This window comes from Mixophyes fleayi, chromosome 3 (genome assembly GCF_038048845.1).
Source record: "Mixophyes fleayi isolate aMixFle1 chromosome 3, aMixFle1.hap1, whole genome shotgun sequence".
In the NCBI taxonomy this organism is placed as follows: Eukaryota; Metazoa; Chordata; class Amphibia; order Anura; family Limnodynastidae; genus Mixophyes; species Mixophyes fleayi.
This window is the reverse complement of record NC_134404.1, coordinates 307879943-307904829: the sequence shown is the minus strand read 5'-3', so window position 1 is coordinate 307904829 and position 24887 is coordinate 307879943. Positions and strand designations below refer to the sequence as shown.

General features: G+C 37.1%; 2 protein-coding genes across 3 annotated transcripts in view; one reads left to right on the top strand and one right to left on the bottom strand.

Moving 5' to 3' along the window:
- The window catches only part of MACROD2 (mono-ADP ribosylhydrolase 2), a 1475276-nt gene that overhangs the window by 268804 nt on the left and 1181585 nt on the right, over positions 1-24887 (top strand). The gene's annotated exons all lie outside the window — the stretch shown is intronic.
- On the bottom strand, positions 10529-24130 carry FLRT3 (fibronectin leucine rich transmembrane protein 3). The gene is made up of 3 exons (XM_075203943.1): positions 23846-24130; positions 15079-15782; positions 10529-13175 (listed from the first exon to the last, which is right to left on the bottom strand). Exon 3 carries the CDS (start codon positions 13146-13148, stop codon positions 11193-11195), a length of 1956 nt encoding a protein of 651 aa, XP_075060044.1. The 5' UTR covers positions 13149-13175; positions 15079-15782; positions 23846-24130; the 3' UTR covers positions 10529-11192.

Below are 24887 nucleotides of genomic sequence, written 5' to 3'. Positions count from 1 at the left end.
TCTACCAGCCATAATCTAATTTTGATACTGAACATTATCTGCAGCTCCAGACAGACCCAAAGTTAGTTGGAGCTCCAGTTTAGGCAGGCAGCAATACACTTTATTATTTTTTATGGGCAGCGCCGCTAGCAGTCCTGCTAGGAGATACCTAATTTGGTCCTTCTTTTGTTTTTGTTTATATAATCCCTTGATTGCATAGGTGGCACCCCTCAATTATTACTAAACTATGTTGTTCAAATTTATGCTAATAAGGGTTTATGCTCTCCATACTTGTGCGACATATAGAAATTCCCTTCCCCCTCTGTATACTTTAGGTATTTAAAACATATTGTCTTATGCAGAATAACCAGACGTGGTCTGCTTACAGTGGGACCCCAGGACTACGTGCAGTAAAGCTATGGGCAATACCCATAGATCAATCTGAAAGATTGTGTTTCATCTAAGTGGTCTTTTATCGTTATGTATAGCCAGGAAATGACCAGATCCAAAACTGATTATTAAAATTGTTTGTTCTGCTTTACCAATATCGCCTTATCTGTCTGGGCAAACCTGTAATCAGGAGATTCGCCATTGACACCTGGTACTATGCATACTAAAAGCTTTTGGCAAATAGAAATCTTTGTAAGTGAGAGCTCACTAAGAAGTGATGTCACTAATTATCTTCTGATAGTGTTGGTTGTGTGTGTACGCACACACGTTACCCACCTGATCAAAAACAGTCACTGATTGTTCTTTTAAAACTATTGAAACCCCATGTATGTAATGCCCTTCCTGGGTATGTAAGGGGCATTGTGTTGATTTATATTTAGGGAAGGTGTTCCTGGTTATTCTGCAGCATGATCGTTTATTCCTCAGGTAATGAGAGATCAGCTACATCCTGTAATGAGTACAGAATGTCCTCCTCATTCCTGACCTTTCTAGGTATTTACTCACTTCTCACTCAGGAGAAGCCCTGAAGTGACATAATGACTTAGTGGTTGGAGTCACCAATTAAAAGCTGTTTTTCACTGAAAGTAGCTTAATTTTTGAAATATAGTCATTTTTTATTGTATTTATAAAGTTTTCTGGATCAGAACTATGTCTGTAGATGAACAACATGATTTAATACACTGGATCATCACTGACCATTATGGCACTTATGTGCATAAGACTTTAAAGGGGTTGTCTACTTCTGGAGCACCACGTTCTTAATGAAACCAGCTGGGAACCCCTCATTACCTGAAGCAAAACCTGGCAACCACTGAATCATGTTTGTTTTCCCTGCATAAGAAAAGCTTCCAGAGAGCCCTGTTGTGAGCAATAGACGAAAGTAATGTCTGCCAGCGCCAAGAGCACTAGTGCAAGTCGGCTCCTGGGTTCAAGCAATGGGGGATGCTCCTGTGAGGTCTACCACTATTTGTTATGCATGGGAGGAAGGGTTAATTAGATAGGGGTCTTCCAAGGTGGACAAACCAAGAAACATAGTTTGATGCCAGAAATCATACGCACTCATAACTTGGAAGTGTTTACTGCAAAAAAACAACAACAAAAAAACCTATGTTACTGCATTCAGCTCTCTATTTTGAAAGTTTGTCGCTTGTTATTTTTATCCTGCCTTCCTGCACTATATTAATAATTTTGATACATAGGCTCTCTAAGCCTATGTAGCCTGTGCACCATTTTAGTAGCTGTCTGATGATTCTTTGTTCTAATGTATTAATGTATTTCTGGAGATGGTTTTAAGTGATTAGTAGCTTTTTAATATAAGCCTACCTGAATTGTAGGTTTAATGACCCTTTAAAACCTAAAAGATCAGTCTGTGTTTAGCATTAAGCACACAAGATGTGTGTAAACACAATTAGAGCTATAAACCCAATCTACTGAGCCAATGTATTGCTATTTTCACATGCCTGCTGTAGGACTAAAACAATATCTCTGCATTATTTGCCTTTGGAGCCTATGACCCTAGCTGATAGTCAATCCGTTTCCGTAGATTGATGTAGAATATAAGCCATGCCCTGCATCACCAACTTCTGATCACCCACCAGCCCACTTTTTCTGCAGGACATCATGCACCAATATGCAAGTTTATGAAAGGTTAATAACTAAACATAAATTCTACATATCTTTTATTGCTGTTTTTTGTTTTTATAATCTTTGCCATAACCTTGCTTTGTTATAAAAATAAAACGAGAAGTCGCTCACGGTGACTGATTGTGGCAGAAGCTGTTATTTATTTATTTTAAAAAAACTTCTTTCCTTTTATATTACTAATCCATTCAGCGCAGGACATTTTCATTAACTTACACTAGTGAAGAAAATCCCATTTCACTTCTTAAAAACACTTATCAGTCACAGCCACTTTGCATCTCTCTGCTGCTTCCTGTAAGAAGATTATAGAACTGTTGTGTTGGGCTCATGTCTGTTCTCGGTGGAATGTGTGGAAATCTTGATATTTAGAATTTCATGTTTAGCCAGGTCATCTATTATTCAGATTATAAAATACACTTTAAAAATATAACGTATGTCTCAAGATATTATTTCCAAGAATGTTTGCTGAAATGGGGGTTATTAATTTACAAAGATATTCTACACAAAGTTTGTAAAGAGCTTTTAATAGTTTGATATTTGAGAGCGCAAGTCCTCAAAAAAATAGGCAGGGTTTAGACTCTGTAATATGCGAATAACCCTAGAAGGAAATCTATCATACTTTCCAACTGTAGATCTGCTTTCTGCAAGATTGCTACATAAGCAGGCTGTGATGACATCATAGGCTTTCCTGCATGCCTCCACCACTGTGTGATGACATAGGCAGGGTGTGATGACATCATAGGCTTTCCTGCATGCCTCCACCACTTTGTGATTACATAGACAGGGTGTGATGACATCATAGGCTTTCCCGCATGCCTCCACCACTGTGTGATGACATAGGCAGGGTGTGATGACATCATAGGCTTTCTTGCATGCCTCCACCACTGTGTGATGACATAGGCAGGGTGTGATGACATCATAGGCTTTCCCGCATGCCTCCACCACTGTGTGATGACGTGGTAGGCTGAACATTAAGGCAAATGAAAGCCATTGTTACTGTTTCAATTTTTGCAGGCCATATGCAGAACACATTTACCGGTACAGAAACACATAGAGGACAACACACACATGAAATACTTATACCTAACCTATTTGTATTAACATTTATTTATTAACATTTCTTTATTAACATGTATTTATATAGTGTCAGCATACTCTGCAATGCTTTACAATTGGGATATTTTTGAGTTTTTACTACAAAAGAAGAGTTAAAAAAACAAGCGTAAACTTTGACTTAGGTTGAGTAAACTTTGGAGAGAATGTAATACTACACACAACTAGAGAACAGCTTTCAAGTTGGATGGTGTGTAAGTAATCTTCTGATAAGTAATAAATGGATGAACAAGTTTTCTTCCAATAATAGGTTTTTTATTGATTAATAATTAAATATAATGAACTGAACGGAGCAGGTACGTTCAGTGTATATCAAAGTCAATATGATAGCCAATTCTGATTAGATAAACTTAGAGCTCGTATCTTTATAGGGTAAAATGGTAACTTGTGCCAAAAACATTACATGTCATCAATTGTCACTCGCCAAAACCAAACCTCCTGGCGTCCGATAAGACAGACAATACATCATAACTCCCACTTACAAGGAAGACATTTCTTTGGACATGGGCTTTGTTTTAAAGGTCATTCTAACCTTATTTTAGCCAAACTAACCTTGGTTCCCATCCTGTTGACTCCATCTTGCGCAACAGTTGGACCCTAAAATATACATCTGTGTCTCATTAGTAATATTGCATAACTTGTTTTTCTGCTAAAACTAGGATAAAGTTCATCTTCTTAAAAGTACAGGTCCTGAGTAATACTTCAGGCCTTTATAATACATTGGTTCTGTATATATTAGTATTATATGTGCATTCATATATATATCTGTTAGTTTCAGTAAAATTTACTTTAACAATGGTTATAAAAAAGACTCCACGCACATTGTACAATTTAGTGTTGTGTGGAAGTCACTTTTAATAGGATAAAATGAGGTGCACCATTCACCTGCTCTGCAGGGGTCCCTGAAATGCCTGCTCTTCTACTACTCTCCTGTTTCATATAAGCAGCGGTGTTGGTGATGCACCTTCTTCAGTGCATGCAACTGGGAAGTACACAGTGGGCATCATCCTCTCTGGATGTTTGAATATGTTGACTCGTACCAGAGACTGAACTGAAGGCTTTGGGTAATTGAACAGCGCACCCCATGTGAAGAAATCCATCACGTAGCACAGTAGGATAATTGTACATACTCCTATTGATGCACACTATTCATTTTTAATGATGAGCAAATTGCCAGGGATAGGGCCAATTGAGCCCTTCAGTCACCTTACTATAAAACTCAGATTTCAGGAAAACATTGTCTACACAGTAATCAAGGACACAGGAAGCCCTGTTGTAGAGAAGGCATAGTTTGTGTGGTGTTCTGCTGGCTGCTAGTGAACTGATGGACTGCACTGTTATGAATATTGGTTCAGACCACAATACAGCTACCTCCACTGTGCATGTGTGTGTTTAGGTGACTGCTTTTGAATCTTGCAAAGCTTAAAAGTTACGTCTTTGTGGATATGAGGGCAGCACGTTGGCTTAGTGGTTAGCACTTCTGCCTCACAGCGCTGGGTTCATGAGTTCAATTCCCGACCATGGCCTTATCTGTGTGGAGTTTGTATGTTCTCCCTGTGTTGTGTGGGTTTCCTCCGGGTGCTCTGGTTTCCTCCCACACCCCAAAAACATACTAGTAGGTTAAATGGCTGCTAGTCTCTGTGTGTGTATGTTAGGGAATTTAGATTGTAAGCTCCAATGGGGCAGGGATGTGAATGAGTTCTCTGTACAGCGCTGTGGAATCAGTAGCACTATATAAATGGTGATGATGATTATATAGTTGTTTTTTTTTCCCCCCCAATTTTTTTTATTTTTTACAATCTTAAAAGAATTCCCCAGCATTGTCTGTCAATCAAAAGCCCATAGCCATCCAGCAGACACTATTGGAGCATAAAGGTTTAATGTCAGTCTCATATCAAAGTTTGCTTTTTATGTATTCTCTTATTTTGACAATCCAGGATAAAATGCCTCTTTCGTATTGTTGAGAATGCCAGAGGCATCTCCCTGTAAGACTCCCTCACATTCACTGTGGTTTTCCAACAAGCATGAAGCACAGTCAGACAATACATACTAATGATGTCATTTGTTTGAAAGTTTGTCCCTTTGCTTGTTGAATAGAGGAGAAATGTGTCGCAAGACAAGTGGTTTCTATAGAATATTTTTGCACGAAGTGTAAGCCAAAAGGAAGCAGTCTGCCAACATCAAAGTATACAGTTTTATAAAAAAATGTCTTGCTGTAATTAAAGACATTAATATTACATATGCGATTAACATATGTTCATGTAAAGTAATGGGTATGATAATAACATTTCTGTGCCAGGAATCATGCAAAATAAGGCTGGTAAAATTGAACTGTGTGCTCTGACACTTGAAATATGGGAGCGCATTGTAAGTGAAAAGATCTCTCTTCTAAAATCTGTCAGTGAACTACAGGTAGCACAATATGAATGGTAACAATTACTCGGGAAGGAGCGGCTATATTATTGATAAATGGAACAGCAAGTTATTCACTAGTAAACTAAATGTTCTTTAAAGACCAGTGTGCATCAAGGGCTTAAAGGCTAACTATAACTTTTTATTTTATTTTATTTGTATCTGTAGGTTCCCCGTGGTTTATAGAACGTGTAGCTATAATGGCTGCAGGTCTAGAGATTACTTCCCCTTGTTTGTTGGGAGAAACTTCTACCTGTAAATATGGGAATGTATTTGTGAAATTGGAAATTAGTTAACATACAGTAAAGACCATTTTCATAAGTGTAAAAATCACCCTTGCAAAATTATGCCTAATTATACTTGATCTGTTTTGCACACAGTTGCAGAACCACATTCCACTTATATGTAGCAAACATCATATAAACGCCCTGTTGAGGAAGTCTTTAAATTACACTCCTCTGCACAGTGAAGTCTGTTCAGTTGCTTCTGCAGTGTCCTAAAAGTCTATGCAATGGTTTCATTTCATATCATCATCATCATCATCACCATTTATTTATATAGCACCACTGATTCCGCAGTGCTGTACAGAGAACTCATTCACATCAGTCCCTGCCCCATTGGAGCTTACAGTCTAAATTCCCTAACTTACACACACACACAGACTAAGGTCAGTTTGATAGCAACCAATTAATCTACTAGTATGTTTTTGGAGTGTGGGAGAACACCGGAGCACCCAGAGGAAACTCACGCAAATACGGGGAGAACATACAAACTCCACACAAATGTATTCATATCTTATCCATTAATTTTGGTTTGAGATGGTTTCCAGTCACCTATAATCCCCCTCATCCTTGGCACTTACCTATAGTTTACCAACAGCCATCAAAAGGGGAAAAAGGTTCTGCAGTCATGAGCAAACAAGGAGCACCACAACAAATTCACCCCCTCCACCTTTTCTATCTCATATAATATAGTACCGCAAGATCTTATTTCAGCATGTGGAGGCAACTTCAGATGCATCACATATAGCTAGGAATGGTCTGATCCAGCTCCTTCCATCAGAAGATGCAACGTTTTGCATCCGTTACAGCATACTTGCCAACTTTAACAATCTCCCCTTTGGGAGATCCCAGAGGTAGGGGGGGGGGGGGGGGCGGTTTTGGCCCTGCCTCCCACAGCGAGATGCTGCAATCGCGTCTTCCCCAAGACAACGTTATTGGCAGCAAATCCCATCATTGAGCCCCCCTGTCCGCCCACTTCACTAAGAATTTATTGAGATCCAGGAAAAAAACTTGATCTTCCGGGGAACTAGGAGAAGTAAAACTCTGGAGTCTTTGGGCGTTCTGGGAGAGTGGGCAGGTATGCCTTACAGACACCATCATCTTGATTTGTATATAAATTTAATTGCCATAAAAATGCTTGCAATTTGGCCTAAGGAGCACATTTGTGTGCACTTGGGATATACTTCTGAGGGACATTTCTATCACATTACCCACTGCATTAAAATATGCTCCTCGTAAGCCACATAGCACAATGGTCTCTTTGTTCCCAGCTTGTTCTCTGTGCTACATGTTACATGTACTATTTATGCTGTTCAATATACATGATACATTTTGTAGTCAGAAGGGAAGGCAGCCTGGGGACATCATACTGCAGAAATGAAAGCACTTTCCAATGGTTATAAAACAATATCAGCATAAAATTTATCATAATGTGGAATAAATGAATCTAGTAAAAATCTGATTACATTTTGACATCATTATTAATCCCTCTTTCTGCGCCTGCCCTCCTTAGTATAATGAAATAGTGTCCTATACCAACTGGAATTTGTGGCATCAACTTAGACAACTCTATTGTGGATCTTATATCTTCATTGTTAAATTACATCACTGCCTGTGCTGGAAATGTGAAGATCTCAACTCACCATTGTCTGCTAGTAAGTAATATTGAAGCAGTAATTATTTTGTAAACTCCACAAATATAAGTTAGAAGTAGAAAGTGCATTTCTTTTAAGTGCAGGCCCTATACTGCCTGCATTGTTTCACAGTAGACTAAGATCTCATTAAACATTTACAGAAGGATGAGGCAGGGAAGGAATTGGGTTCTATAGTTCTTAGAGAACAAAAGAAAAAACAAATAGGAGAAACAAACACTTTGCTCATTGCTAAAAGCATCAAATGAACAGTACAGCTGCTATCACCATCATATTTGCAATACAGTAAATCAGGATGGAATACTATCGGTTTTGCTGTAGGTTTTAATGATTGGCAATAAAAGAGATGTGCTCAGAAGTATTCATGCTAATAGACAGTCTTATGTCATACAATACCTAACCAAATCACTGCTAACAATACCTTCTGGGAAGATGATGTGAGCTGTACTTGGATAACAGATGACCTAAGGCTGTGCAGTGTGAGCCTGCTAGATATTGCTTCTTCGCCCTCTTATGGTTTTCCTATACTACCTAAATGGCAAAATGATCAGTTTTAATTTCATGTTAAAGGTAGAATTTTGAAAATAGATCTGTGTTTAGGAAATAAGTGTTAGCCATATAAATCTTTATATCATATCTTTACAAACCAACCTTTCCATTTTCTGTGTGTGTGTGTATATATATATATAATTATAATATTATTATGCTACAGAGGTAGACAGCTATAGCGAGAGGGCTAGATAGTGAGACAGCTTTATAGAAGGTGCTAGATAGATATAGATTATGGAGTGGGTGAGATAATTGTCCAGGTGCTAGATAGTGAGATAGATTATAGAGGAGGCTATATATATATATATATATATATATATATATATATATATATATATATATATATATATATATATATAATATATATATATATATATATAATATATATATATATATATATAATATATATATATATATTAATCACATATATAATAATACATGTGATGTTAATATGTGTATTAATTCCTGTAAATACTATCTGTAAAATCAGTGAGTCTTGATGTAATCCCCTATAATTAATGAGTCCCGATATCATCACTTCAGTGCTCATAGGAAAACTTGTGTATCATACAGAATTATGCACTCCCTGCTGTACATTGCTATGGATATTTGAAGCCTCCTCAGATTTCTGTGTCTTGACTAAAAAGCACTCGGCCTGCAGCACTGGCGTTTATATGGTCGCAGAACTCCTTGTGGCTTCTAATGTCCTTATAATTTACAGTAGGGAGTACTGACCATTCTAACAACTATAACAATGTAGTTTTTTTTAATCCTTATGTGCTTGCCTCTCATGTGGAACAGAATACATGCGTTGAAGAAGAAAATGTATTTCTGAAAAAAATAGAAACCAGGGAGTGACACTATATTTGTGAGAGGGCTAAAAGATGTCGAAATATACATGGTTTTTCAACCAATTGACTAAACATGTACCACATGCAAACCACCAAGAAAGCTTTAGTGGCTCTACATCGTGTGATTAAAAAGAATATTTCTTTATAAACTTTTATGCAGGCCCATTCAGTAAAAAAAAAGCTAAAAGGTATTGACAGTAGAGGTTAAAAAATATAATTAAATCCTCAGTGTATCTTATTACTCCCTGCATATAAAAGTCCTTTAGTTTATTTTGTTGCTCCATATATGGCCGATTGCCATTCGCCAATGGTGGTAATCCATAACATAACAGGAAATTCATACTAAAGTTATGTCAACATCATTTTCAGAAATTCCCTCCTTCTCTACAGGCAAAAAAAAGAATGGTCTCTCTTAAGAGCCATAAATTAAGGTAATTTCTGAGGGCAGTCATTCCTCATCTGCCTTAGCCAGACAAACTTAGTACTGATGCTCACTTATACGTGATGTTTAGACAGTTGGGTACTTAGTTGATCCTTTGGGACTTATTTGTGTCTCGCTTGCCTTCTGCTAGTATGTTTGCAATTCTAAGGTTGCATGACATTTAATACTTCTTATAGGCCAGTAGTGAAAATTGCAGATACAAAATGATAGGGACTTCACCGAACAAAGAAGCAATAGAATCTTGCAAATAATTGTTGCTGATTAGGTTTCCTAATAATGGTTTGCAAATGTGGTCAAGGTTTAAATGCACACGGAAAATTTTTCATGTTCTCCCTCAATAAACAAAATCCAAAGTAGTTATGTTTTTCTTCATTTTATTCAGCGATAAGGTCAATATTTTTCATAGTTCGCAAGTAAGAAAAATGGTCACCAAAAAAAATAAAAAATAAAACAAAGCTGAATATGTGTAGCATTGGATCAAGGCACATACAATACTGACCAAAGGGCATACAATGCACTTTGGCATTTATTTAAAAATAAAATAAAAATAAAAAACATTTAGAAAGGGAGGGTGTATGGCATCAGAAGTGTATTTTGTTTGAAATATTAAATTAACGGAAAAACAAATTAACATGGTACATATTTTTAACACAATATGCAATTATGTAGTAATGGGCACTATAAACCCTTTGGAATGAACATGTTTGCTCTGGGAAAATATTTATTTTTTGGAAGGGATGATTAACCTAAATTTTTTTATATAATTTAAAAAAAATGTAACCTGACTATATTGAATTGTGGCTCAAATTAAATGTAAGTTTTATTTTATTTTAGCCTACTTTAAATTACAATTCTAAGGATATATTTTATGAAAGGCAATATATAGCTTGTACTTATGTTCTGTTGGATTTATTATTTATTATGTTTTTTATATACCACCTACAGAATACACAGCACTTTTCAAACTGTATTGTAATATGTATTAGTGTATGGCTTTAAGTTATTCTTCATGATTAAAAAATAAATACTGGGAAACAAAAAATTTATAAAGGACCATGGAGAGCTGTTTTAGAGGGCTTCAGTGACCTCTAAGACTCCTAAAGAGGTTTTATTACTAGAACGTCTAAATTAACCAGAGATATTGGGAGTGGTTATTTGTGCCATGGAACCATAATATGCAATATATTCATAAACTTGTTTTGTAGTTCTTATAAACAACTGATAATGCCCATTACTACACACATAAGGATTTGTTTCTGTTTATTGAATAACATTGTGTACAATTCTTTTTGTTTTTGTTTGTTTTACAGACCCAACAATACTGTTAATTGTTTTGATTATTTCAATTTTTTTGTAGCTACATCTTATTTATACCATGTTTAGAAATGAAATGTAAAACCGGCCTGTGCTTATAATACAAAGATCTGGGAAAATGAGGAAAAAAAAATCCTGATTGTTCAACACAGCAAAAAAATTCACCTTCACAGTCAACAAGTCATTTTACTCAGTAGAACACAAAAAAAAAGAGTTAAATGGTCTGTAACTTCAATATTAGCAAGGAAAGTACAGTACAAATTACAAAAAATACTAAAATAGAGAATTGTGGTCAGGCGACAAACTACACTTAATCGTAGCAGCAACCTGAAATTTTTAAACTTTTAATAAAAAGTTCTTAAATATAAATTATATGGCAAATGTACAGTACATTGCTCCTTCAATTTTTTTTAGTTTTTGTGTTTTTATTAATCCAGTGTTTTGCAGTAGAGCAGTGAACCCCATTCACTCATTTTAGTTCCTATAAAAAGTCTTGTGCCCTTGAGCATCATGAATGTGAATGGTCAGAATCTGGTATACCACTGTCTCTGTAACTTCTGTTACTGCTGCTTTCACTGTGACTGGTTTTATACAAGCTTACTCCATTGGATGGAAATATAGTGTGTAATATAAACTCCTCCTTGGACATTGGTTCATTGTTTATTGGTATCATCTGAAAAGAGGTCTCCCTGATTTCTAAAATGGAGTTGTCCTTCTTAGTCCCCGCCTCTGCATAATCATCTTTTCTTCTACGGCCCTTGCTGTAGGCACAGTTCCTGGAAAAGAGGGATCCATTCCGATGGACATACCAACAAACCAATGCAAGTAGTGTGATTGCCACCAATGCCACTGCTCCACCTATGATGGCTGCGAGGGGCAAACTGGAATTTTTATAAGGCTCCTTCTCCTGCTCTCGATTTAGTGTTGTGGTTGGGTTGTACATTTTAAGTGGAGCAGTCTCTGTTTCTATGCATACTGGAGTTTCATCGAACAAGAAGAAGTTACCGGTTTCCATGGGAACCATACATATACGGTATGGGGACTCTGGCTCGAGTGCCGTGAGCAAGTATTCCGTTCTGTCACCTGTTACAATTGTTTCCGTTATAGATCCGAAAACTGGGCTGTGACCCAATTGCCAGCTCAGTCTCAATGACTTCATTGGTAATGCAATTTTCCAAGAAATATGTATGGTTTCAACAGTGACAGATTTCACATTAATTGTGATCATTTTCCTCACTGGTATTGGGGTGGTTCTGTAGATTTTGTTGAGATCTGGTGGCTTTATCTCTGGCTGTTTGGTCACAGATATTGGACGCTGTCCTTGTGCTGGAAGTAAAGTGTTTAACATAGTTGTCGTTGTAATAATGATTGGATTTGTATTAATTCTTTCTTTACAATCAAATAATTCTTTGTTAAGGTCCTTGATGGTCATTCCCCGTACACGCTCCGGTGCCTGGCACATCAGCCCACGGACATTAACTTTGGAAGGCAAAGACTGCAGCCAGTCACGAACCCATTTCATTTTACAGCCACAATACCAAGGATTGTTGCGTAAGAATAACTGTGTCAAATTGTCCAGGTCGTCGAAAATACCCTGGGGTAACGATGTAATATTATTATTTGACATATCAAGCCGATAAAGTTGTGTTAGGTCAGCAAAAGCATTGGGTGGCACATAGTTCATATGGTTCTCTTGAAGGTAAAGCTTTCTCAGGTTCGTGCCTGGCAAGTTTGCAGGGGGAGATGTCAGTGAATTCCGTACTAATGAGAGTTCTGTCAGATTGATCAAGTTCATAAAGACTCTCTCCGCAAGACCATTATTGTTTAAGAGATTTCCATCCAAAACAAGACGCTTTAGATTTGTGAGGTCTTGCAAAGAGATCTCTGCAATAGTGGAAATACGATTATCATCCATCCGCAGCTCTTCAATCGTTCGAGGCAAGCCCCAGGGTATTGTGCTTAGGTGATTGCGTGAAAGGAAGAGGAGTCGGAGATAGATGTTGTCTCGGAACGCACCATCCTCGATGCTAACTGCAGACACAGAGTTATCATCTAGATGCAGCTCTTCAATGGAAGGAATCTGTGAAAGGGCATCATAGGTAATTGTCCGTATATTGTTTTCCTGCAGGTGTAGTTCTTTAACGTTTTTTGGTAGGTTAATTGGAAATTCATCTAAACTGTTCCGATACAAGTAGATTCTCTCTACTTTCTCCAAGCCTCTCAAATCAGAAGGTATGCCAGCATTGTTGATCTGATTATTTTGAAGATACAGGGTTGTAGCATCCTCTGGTATCCCTGAAGGAATAGATGTCAAGTCCCTATCATTGCAATAAATGAAGCCTCCATCACAGCGGCATAGTGAAGGGCAGGGTTTGGCACTGACGTATTGTGGTGCCATTCGGAGTAATAGCATCAACTGAGTCCAGGCAACAAGAAAGTTCCAGGTTTCAGCACTCATGGTCATGAAGAATGAAGGCTTCAAGTAGATGGTCTGCAGGTAAAAAAACAAACAAGATGGGATTAGTGACTACATTTTACCGGTAGGTACGTGTAAAAAGGAAAAGAGCAACATCAGGATTGTAACCTTCATAACCTTTTCTGGCAAGGACCAGATTTTGTATGCGGCCCGTGGTTTCGTTTTTTATTAGTAATAATCATAGTTTGAATCATTTACTGCTGTTAGCAAGGATGAGTACAAATATGGGGGTTGTGCAAAGAAATATTACAATGTGACTAATAATCGCATAACTAGTTTGTAAAACACAAAAATCATTTATCTGCTATAATAGCTGACATGTCAAACTCCGACATAATGACAAGATGTCCAGATAGATATAATGGATACTGTTTCTATTAGTAACACAAACTGTGCTAAACTTCTGTCCCAAAATAACACTTGTATGACGAGCAAACTGTTCAGAGATAAAGGTGTTTCCTGATCCATTGTAAATATAAAAGGACTGAAAAAAATATACTGAGCAAGAACTTGTCTTTTTGCAGAGTTAAAGGATACCACATTTGTACACGTTTGTAAACATTGTACATTGTATCCACTAGAGGCACTCTTACATTATAATCTGTGGCTGGAAATATGTACTCTGCAGAATAATGCACGTTTTATTGAAAGTGTACAGGTAAATGACGTCAACCTAAATATTATCTATAAATCTGGCATATGTTTACTTTACAATAAGTGTAGTTTTTGTACAGCTCATGGTGATATTTTCTTTAGAATTGTGCAGGGAATAGTTTTAGTTTATTATATAGCAGATAATTAGCTCCCATTATTGTTTTGTTTCTCTTGATTACACAATGTCCTATATTTAATGTAACACTTTGTCATTTATATTTTTAAATGAAATATATGACTTCATTTGAATGCATGTCATTATATAACTAGTGGGGGCTTATTGAATATAAACTATTTGCTGATGGCCATACAGTGACTGTCTTCAATAACATGTAATGATCCCCTATCTGTATAATTACAATATAATTAGCATCATTTACATATAACTATTTTGATTCCTGGTGTTCCTGAACGGTTTCTTATTGAAGGGGTTAAAGGCTGATTAGACATATTTTGTATTTTCATTTAATAGAAAAATTAAGAAATAATCCTGCTGCAGGATGCTTCCTACCCTCTATAAAGATGTTACTTTTATAAAGATGTTATAAAATCACCTCCTTGCAGAATGTAATTTTCCAACAGAACAATTATTATTTTTTCATTGTATCTCTGTTCCATTTTCCTCCAGATATCTTTCAAAAACTCCCTTCAGTAAGGTGCTCGCTCATACATGCTGTGACTTGGCTGTTTTAGGCCTATTGGATCACAAATCACAGTATATATGGCCGCAAAAAGACTATGTATCCTGATCATCGTCTGATCAGAATCTATGGTTTATCTGTTGTGTCAGATCTTATATTCAGTTATGGATACAGAGCAATTGACTGCCGAATCTTTCAGTTTTGATCAAAGAAATGTATGTACATGTTAGGGTCAAATCTGAGAGATGTCGAGCAGAGTAGCTCATGAATGAACAGATTTATTCATACAAGATCTTTCTCTTACAATATAAAGGCCTGGGGGTGTGGTGTAGTGGCCGATCTGAAATCATTGGCTGCACAGTCAGATCTCACAATCTGAAAAACTGAAAGAACCTGATCGGGAGTTGGTCACAGCCTATACGACTGGATAGCCTAAAACTTACCTGAATATGCATCCTACTGTACAATGCACAATTAAACAAAGAAAATATAGAGGGTCCAGTGCCTATCTCTGACACAGATGGGATTAAAGATCATCTTGCATGTCAGCCTGTATCATATCAGAATTTCCATAACTGTATATATTCCTCTTTTATCTTAATAGAAGCTATATAAAGACATACCCGAATTGTAAGCTGATCTTCCCTTGAATTCTTTCTTTGAAGAATGTTCTGAAGGCCTTGTGTCCAGACAATAGCAAGGTCTGGGTTATCTCATTTAGCAGTTTCTCTTTCACAGTGTTTATTCAAACAGTCCAAACTTGTGGAAGAGGGTAATGAATTTTACTATCTCTTGTCCACATCACAGCAAACGATTGCTACTGACACCAAATGGCGTGTTTAACTAGCTTGAGTTTCCTATGTCCACGTAATATTTCCTCTAATGCCAAAATAACGGTTTCTTTAAAATTCCCTTTAGTTGGCTTAATTTTCATGCCAGAAATTGACTTTCCATTTACAAATACTCCTCAGCAACACCAGTAAAATAACTCCACACCAAGGGCATTATTCGTAACGTAAAGGCTTAGATAAATAGTGCATTCAGAGTAGGTCCATGCTTTCCTTCTTGTATTTCCTGTGCAAATTCAACCATGAATGCTCTCTGTACAGTAGTCACATCCCATAAGGTTCACACCCGTTGTGAAAACATCACTGTTTCCAAGCCAAACGCGAAAACTTGATTGCAAAAATGTAAGTGAAAGATAAATATCAGGAACAGCTATTCGTGCTTTGTAAATTGCAAAAAAGTTTTCTTCTGACAAAAAAAATATAGTGTGCTAGTTCCCTTTCCAAAAAGTTCCTTGAAAGATAGACTTTGTGCAAGTTTCCTGGAGGAAAAAAATAAAAAATAAACAATTGTTAATTTGCAATTAGTAAGAGTGAATCTTGGCATGCTAGAAGAAAATCGAATTACATGCTTATGCTGATTGATGCACACTCATTAGTATTATAATAAACAAAACTATTGACTCTCCTCTACACCTAAACCTCAAATTTCCCAGAGGTCATGAGCATGGTACCACTCGCTGCCACGTTTTCTAGTATTTCACATCAGCCATTCCAGTGCACCCATCCGAGAGCAACTGTAATTGAAGTCAGCTTCAATCAACCAACTGCAGAGAAATTACTTTAGCAAACGGTGACACCTGTCCTTTTCGATTACAAACTGAAGCACAATCCTTTGCTGTCCACCACTTTTATACATGTAATAGATAACCAAGACCCAGAGCCATTCCTGCCCGGGTGCGAGCGAGCAGTAAGTTTAGTGTTTTATGTTGTACTCAGACAACAAAATATTTTAGTGTGACGTTTGCTTCACACCCAGACATCACAAATCTTTGTAACGATTCTATACACACAAACACTCTTATATACATAACACACAGACACTTTATGTCAGTGATGGGCATCAGGCAGCCATAGGGCTGGATGCGGCCCTCCGAGCCTTGACCTGTGGCCCCCAGCATCTTCCTTCTTAGATGCCTGATTTGTTTGTTATATATTGTAACACTTATAATACATTAAATGCCTGCTAATATGTTATTACAGATAGGTATCTCTTCATTTGATGAAATGTTTTAATTTATCACTGAGATGAAGGGCAATGAGCGTCCGTTTCTGTAGGATAGAAGGCTGCCCATGCAGTCCCTAAAAGTTGTCACTGCTTTAGGTGTACCTGCCATAAACACACAATGGTGGCAGATAATTTGTGGATGGAACCAAAGTTCAAACTAGCACTTTATTAGGAATTTGTGACACCAGTGAAGAATGAGCGCAGGATAGCTGCCTACACTTAGCTTAGGTGACTAGTACACTTTAATGCTTGCAGTTGCTGTTGAACTTTCAGAAATGCCATTGACCTACAAAGACTGGCAATCATTTTAAAAGCATAGCATCATAAATTGTAGATATTATGCTGTTAACTCACCAGCATCATCTGCGTTGTATTTGTTAAATTCCTTTTTCTATTTGCTTCTGTAAGATGTAAGGGTCAACCTTACCAAGGTGCTCAGAGTGACAAGTAAAAGAATCTTGAGTAAGCTGGAAATACTTGACCCTGAAATTAAGGAATGCCATAGCAGCAAATTGCTTCTCCACTCAGTAATTACATGGCATCCAGCAAGCAGAGCATCTGTTCCAAAATTAAAATGCTCCGCAGTGCCAGTATGCTGAATAATAGATGCCGGTGCCGTCTTTTATATAAAATAAATTCCATCTCAAAATGATTAATCTTTAACGGTATATGGTTAAGCTAACTGTGAATGTGGATATTGCTTAAAGTCAGGTGCCCCTGGCCTAAATATTATCCTACTTACCCACAGAGAGGTTTTAATTGGCGCACATGCAGGCACAAGGAGCAGTATCCCTGCGTGGATGATTGCTAGTTACGAGATCATTCTGACACTTATTTACCACTAGTAACAGCATCTTTTGGAGTCTGGATTAAATGTTAAGCTGCTCTTTACCTTTTTAAAGTTAACCATTAACAGTACATTGTGATCATTTGTCTCTTGTGTCTGTTTTTACCCTGTGTTAAATGTGTTAATAACCATTGAAGTGAATCACCGATACAGATAAACCTACGAGAACGCATTTTATTCTGCAATCTGTCTTCTTTTTTTTTTTAAAGTGAACATCATTTTTTTTTTTGTTTTCCTCTGAGAGATCAATGTTTTTTTATTTGTTTGTTTCTCCTCAACATTGACTGAAAGTAAATCTAAATAAGCTTACACCCATGTATTGCTAAAAAGTATTAAGGCCATCAACTTGTTGATTTGCCTAAATTAGCATGATGGGAGGAAATGGCACAGAGAATAATAGTATTTGTTTTGGGGTTTTTTATGTTGAGTGCTCAACTGTGTCTTTTTAATGCCAATTGTCATGCAAACCACTTTCTAATACTGCCATTGTAGTAGGGGATATGTTGAACTTAACTGAAAGCTCATTAGGATCAATGGTGACTGTAGCCTTTTTTTTTATCCTGTACAAAGTATACCAAACACCACAGAAGCCAAAAAACAAAAACAAAACAAAAAAAACGCACAAAACAAAAGCAAAGCTTTGAGAGGAATGATGACTGCTGGGAAAAATGTGGATTAGCATCAATTCTTCAGTGGCTTACAAAGAGATGGCCCCTTCACATCTGTTTGCCACTCTGTTTGATATGATATGATTTGCATATCAATAGCTAGTCATGATATTAAATCCAGATCTCTGGACAATCCCCCTGCCATGGGCAGACTAACCTTACTTTTAATCTTCTGTATATAAACTGATTGACCTTGAATCATTCATTATATATAAAATATGACTCAGGCCTGGTCATAGTGGAGGAAAGAGAGTTCTCTTTCCCATGTTTTTGCTAGAGGTCTGTAGCTTATTCTATTCAGACAGAGCCAAAGGAAAGCAGTGTCTGTATACATAATAACATATTCATACACAATTATACTTTACTCAGGCATGACTTTAGGGCATTCAGCTTTTGTTTTCTCAAATTATTGTAGTTATTTTTTTTTCTTCTTCCATTAGAAGTTTAAAGAGCTTTGCGGTCTTTGGCAAAGCTTTAGTTTGTATACAAAGTAGGGATTTCCAAGTAATACTGCAGCTTGAACGTATCCTCCATGCCTACTTGTGTTTCACATTGTTGGAATTGATGACCGCTTGGGCAATATGCTTCTTAAGCATTCTGTCTGGCAGTTACATTTTCCACGATCATCAGATTTCATACAGGTACCTCACTCGTGTTTATCAGTAACCGTGAAAAAGACCACCGGGATCTCTGGCGGTAGTGGGCTCATAAAATGCAGAGTTATGAATCACTCCTGTCCTCATACACTATGTCAACATGAAACTTCATTATTCCACTGTCTATTCCAGGGAATCTCGGACTTCTTTTCAAGGACGCCTCATACTTCTGATATATTTTTGGTAAATGTTCCAAGAAAATGATTTGAGTCGCTGGGACGCCTCCTGGGCTGTTAGTCTGGATGCAACTATGCTCTGGGTTTAAAATTCTTTGTTTTGTAGCTAATTGGATATTTTCTATAAGGTGGGCTTAAAAATAAAAGATTGCCCCCCTTTTTTGTAATTCCTTCTTTTAGTCAACGTTGTAAAATTGTTAAATGTTTGAAGACCCTATGCATCTAATTTTACAACTTCATAATAACTGAAAATGTTATAGTATAGAAACAAAGTGTGGAACAAAACAAGAGGGCCACAATATACCAGGCCACTCTGTTCTGTTATTTGGTCCCAAAATCACTTTAGAGCCACCTACCATATTGGTGGTGTTAAATGACTGAGGGACCTATTGCTATAGCAGTCTAGCAGAGAGTGACCTAGTACATGACCGCTGCTAAATGTCTCCAGTTCCTCCAGAACTGAGCGTAGATTACAGTGCAATGGTGTAGGCAAGTGTTACTTAAGCCCTGCAAAATATATATGACAGTGCATAGTAGACATCCATGGCAATATAGGGTATTATGGACTGCAGCATGCATGATAACATTACATTAATTTCTATTTTGCTTAAATACATATTGAATATGTTGTCAATAAAAGAAATCTGTCATTAGAGTATAGTTAGTATCTTCAGGTGGCACTGAGCTTAAGTGTTAGTATCTGCATAGTGACTAAGAGAATACTAAGATTCTAAAACATATCTACAACCAACAATATGAAACAGCGTAACTACTAATCTCAGCAGGCTATTGGAGGTATTGCCTTAGCCAAATCTGGAGTAATTATAGCATCACCATGCTCATCAGGGCTGACATACACAAGTAACTTTTAAAGATCATTAAGGTGTACAGAATATGACTACGTTGTTTGGAGAGAGAGAAGTACATTACCTATTCTGCTATTAAAGTGGATTCAGCAAGTTACAGGGCCCCTCAGTCACTAGGTGAGGAAGTCTAAACATACTGAATGGTAACATCAGCCCCTATACATTCCTTTTCACTGTCTGAAACATAATACAGAGTACACAGGACTGCTGCAATGTATACATCTTCCAATAACCTGCATATAACAACCATATGGCACATCCATTCTCAACGCTACTAGGGTCCTAGTATAAGTTTCTTACAAACACTTTACAGATCACATATCTACAAATTGTTAGGGAAATGTGGTACAAGGCTAACTCTCTCAAGGAAACTAACTCAACTGCAGTTTAGTAAGCATGCAGAACAATTGTTCCTATTATTTTAGCAAGTACAGGAAGTTTGAGTGGGGTGCTTACCTGTTATTAGTTTAAGCAATGCATGACACTTCACCTCAGGGCGTGACAAGGGCTATGTGTATGCACAGCAGGCTGCAAATTAGGAGCATTCTGTGACCTCTAACACATTTTTGTCTATTGTCTTGTTTTGCTTCCACTGTGAAAATATTTGTTTTTCTGCAATACCTTATTACAGGACAAATACTAGCCCAGTGTCCTGTTGTAGTAAATGCTAAGCATGTGAGGTCTAGAAAAAAAAGTGCAGTTTTGAATGGAATTGAAATGTAATATAATATTGTCCTACTCTGGTTTATAAATATTGGGCTCTCTGAAAAAATATTGTTTTATTATTATTTGTTTGTGTAACATTGATGCAAATAATTATTGACCATAAAAGCTCTGCTAATGAATTGTAAAATGCCAAATTGGGTAGGCCAAGAATGTATGTATTACATGTAGCTACAAATATGTCTGGTACTTCCTTTGGAGTATAAATTTTTGGACTGTTTGAACTTACAGAGCCAGGAAACTGACCACTGACTTGTCTTTGTTAATCGAATTAAAATAAATAAATAATAATAACAAAAAAAAAAAAAACACTGACAGCTGAAAAACTGCTCCAACCCCCCCAGCTGAGTTTATGCCCACTTGGGGGTGGTACACTCTGCTAGAGCCTTTTTCTGTCCAGACCCACAAATCAGACACTCTGCTTCTGTAGGCTTTCCTGACTTTAATTGCAACAAAGTCTCCTGTTGTGTGGAACAGTGGTGTCTGCAAGAGCAAGTAAAAGTTCTCCTTTTGAAGGACTTTGTTAAACTCTAATGACCATGCTGATTTCATTAAGCATGGTATTTATTTAGTCATTACCACTGACAATGCAACTAGCACAAAAAATGGTGTAAACGGCGCTAAAATAAAAATATCCCTTTCCTACCCCCTTTTAAATGCCAGCCTTTCATGTCTTACTGTATCTTATGTAGCCCAGGGGGTTATAAAGCACAAATGCAATGTCTATAAGAGAATCATCCCGTTTCCTGATAAGTTATCTTGTTTAGATATATTCGCAGCAGGCTTTGTAAACTTATGGCTGTTGGGGAACTACAAATCCCAGCACAACCTGCCAGACACAGGATGCCTATCCATCTTCTGTTATAGTGGGGTATTTTCGCAGTCCAGATATTACATTACACTATCGTTTTACCTTAATTGTAATATAGAATAGCAAAACAAGTAGCTGTTAAAAGTGTTAAGTATTTCAGTCCTTCGCCTCAAATATATTCGACTTAGATACAGAAAATAATAACACCAATACAATGTTTTAATTGTATTACCAGCATTGTGGTTTGTGAAAGGGTTAATGTAGGCTAACATTTTGTACAAATGGAAAAAAAACATGACTGCTAACTCCAGCAATTCATAGCAGAAAGACTTTATACAAACCAGTCTTTTCATGGGCAGAGATTTTTTTCTTCATGCCGTGAGCCTAAACTGATAATTGTGTTTTTTTTATCCTGTGGGAGAGTAATGTTAGTTAGGACTGCACACCCGCAGGCACTAGATAGCGAATAATTGGACTTTATCTGATTGGACAGTGCTGTACTGAGAGAATGGACCAAGGGGATAGATAATTAATAGTCTGGTAACAAAGTGTGACAGCAGCCAGAATTTTACCAAATGTATTTCCCTTGCTTTGATTTGGCCACAGAGCGATCAGAAAAATAAGATGGACAATTATTTGCATCAGTTAAAATCATCTCTTGTCAGTAATATAATACCTTCATAATCTGAATGGGTTTTCATACCCTTTTAACTAGCCAGGAGATCCAACACTGTAAAACGAATATTAATTGGTGGTTATCTTTTAATATAATTTGTCAGGGAAGAGAATAATCATGTAGTTATATTGCTAACAGCCAAAGCTGTCATATATACATGGTCATATAAATAAATATAGGTTATAGAGGCTAGTCTCCTTTATGTACCCGTATGTGAAGTGTATGTATGTATGTATGTATAATATATATATATATATATATATATATATATATATATATATATATATATATATATATATAGATGTATAGAATAGAATCAATGTGTGTGTGATAACTGTCATTTATTATGAGATTGAATATGGGTATGTAAATGTGTGTGTATTATGTATGTATGTTACATATTAAAAAGTGTCTATATAATACATAGTTTAGTAAATGTCTATGTTATTGCATAGTATACATGTAAAATTTACTTTTAGTATGGTAATGGTAATCGAGATATAGTAGACACTGGCAGCTTTCGCTTTCTGCAGATTATTATTGGAATAATATGATTAGAGCTAATGCTGAATGAATTTATTTGCAGGGATTAATCTCCTCGGCTAGATATAACAAGCAGCGGTATGATCTCTAAGTTGCGCTGCCGAGTACGGCTCTTGGTGAGACCTATTTGTTTAATTTGAGCATTATTCACTAACACTCTGGTCTGTTAGCAGCTGCAGCCCGTGGGTACGAGCCAGAGAGAGAGAACACAGGGCTCAGATATAAACAAAGGTCTACCGTTCTTGCTTTGTTCACACTCAGTAGCCTCCCCTCCTAACAAATATGAACATGACCATGTAAAGCACAGCCACAGAATAAGGCACTTGACAAATTACAGACTACCCTGTAAAAGCGAGGTTTCAGGATGAGAAGACATAACCATACATTTGGGTTGGGTAAATTTCCCAAAAGTCTGTCTGTAGAAGTGGCACAACAAAACTAGCCCCAACTTCACAGCAACTTGCTCATCTTGCCGGGACTAGTTCATCTGCAGCTTTTTATATATTTTGTTTAAAACATAATTCCCTTTTCTCAGTGGGATCCCCAGGCATAGACAATACTGTTGCCCCCTTAAGCTTGCCATTATCTGTCTCGCACGACCTCCCTTCCCAATTGCTATGCTGGTCACATACATCACTTGTCCAGGCAGTGAATTTTTGGTTTAATGCTTAGAATGGGAGAGGGTTCTGAAATAAGCTCCTTACTTTCCAGTGCAAATAAAAGGGATATTCAGGTTTTGTAAAAAATGGCGTGTAGCAACAAGATTTGTTTCATACAGCAATTCAGGTTTTGAAATGTAGGTGTAGCTGTTCATTTGTGTTTTGCAAAGTCTGCTGGCTTTCCACAAGTAACGTACATGGGTTTTGAGCAAGATCTATGCTTTTCATGTACATACACTGCTGTTCTGAAGGATTATTGATTTTCTTTCCTGGCTGGAGAACGGACTATTGTAGGGACATACCACACATGCAGCTATTACTAACTGCACAATCGAAGCTTTTCAATTATTATATGAATCTATTCCTGCTCCACAGATACAAACTTCTGCTGGCACATCACTGGAAGCAGGGTCTGCAGAAGAGCTGGTATCCTCTGATTTGTTACAGCATGTTTATTTCTGATCTGTCATTCATTATAGTCACACTGACAGTCACTGTGTGCAGGGCAATTCAGTCTTGGAGAACTTGCTAACAAAGTACTGGGAATAATAGCACAAGCTGTTGTTGGTAATGAATGCCATTTGTCACATTAAATCTGTGCCCAATCTTACATAGAAAAGTGAGGGGGGAAAAAAATAAAGAACAAATCCAGATCATTGTATGGCAAATGATTCATAGAAAGCTGGGCTTACCTGGAAGATCAGTGCAGAGGAAAAATCCAGTTTTACTAGAGATGTGGTAGTATATTCCAGTCTTTAGTGTTGTAATACAAAATATAAACTCCTCAGTCTGCAGGATGAACGTATAAAAGGGCAGCCAGCTAGTTGTGTGAGCCTGTACCAGGCAGCAGCATCCTCTGTGCACTGAGAAGTACGGGAGAGGGAAACATTCCACTTAGGTCCTCCCGAGCCCACCTCAAAGTCTGAAGTTAAAGCAAAGCACCTCGCAGTGGCTGAGTGTGTGGCTGATGTCACTGGAGGGGACGTGTCTTACCCCAGCCCCTCCCTAGTGAGGTAACCTCCTCTGCAGACTGCATGCTCATAACAAACACAAGAGGGAGCATGTGTAAACCTATCCATAACGCTGGCACACACTTTGCTGAGCTGTCTGAGTAAATCAGGCATTTGTCCCAATCCACTTTCTTCCTTGTTTTGTACTTTGCGGCTACTGGTAACTCTTTCCCTGCTGAAGTTGACTTGGCAGTTTATTTTAATATAGTTTTTGTTTTGTTTTTTTGCTTTCAAATTATTAGCCTTACCTGCAGATTCATGCAGTAGCTTTGAGTTTAAGCAAACAACAGGCAGAATAGGAATTTATCTTTTTATGTCATTAATTGTAATGATAATATAACATGTCAAAAAAATGTACAATCTTTGGCCAAGTTCCTAGAAATAATTTCGATGCTATTGTTGCTCGGTGCTTCTATTGAATGCTGCGCTGAGTATCCTTAGATAATAAATGCAAAGTCTTTGTATGCCATCGCACACAATTTAAATTTTATTTTTGTTTAACTTTTTGAATGGATTCCACAGCTGTCAAAATCCAAGAAAGAACAGCGCTCAAAACTCTCAAATAAATAATTTGCATTAATACATAAAGACAAATAAAGGACAACCTATATTGTTGACAAGAAGAAACCTTGTTTAGTTTTTTTTATTCCTTAAATGCAAGCTTGATTACCAGATATCAGTCCTAGTTATTACAGAACACAGTGCGGGTCATTTACAATGGGCA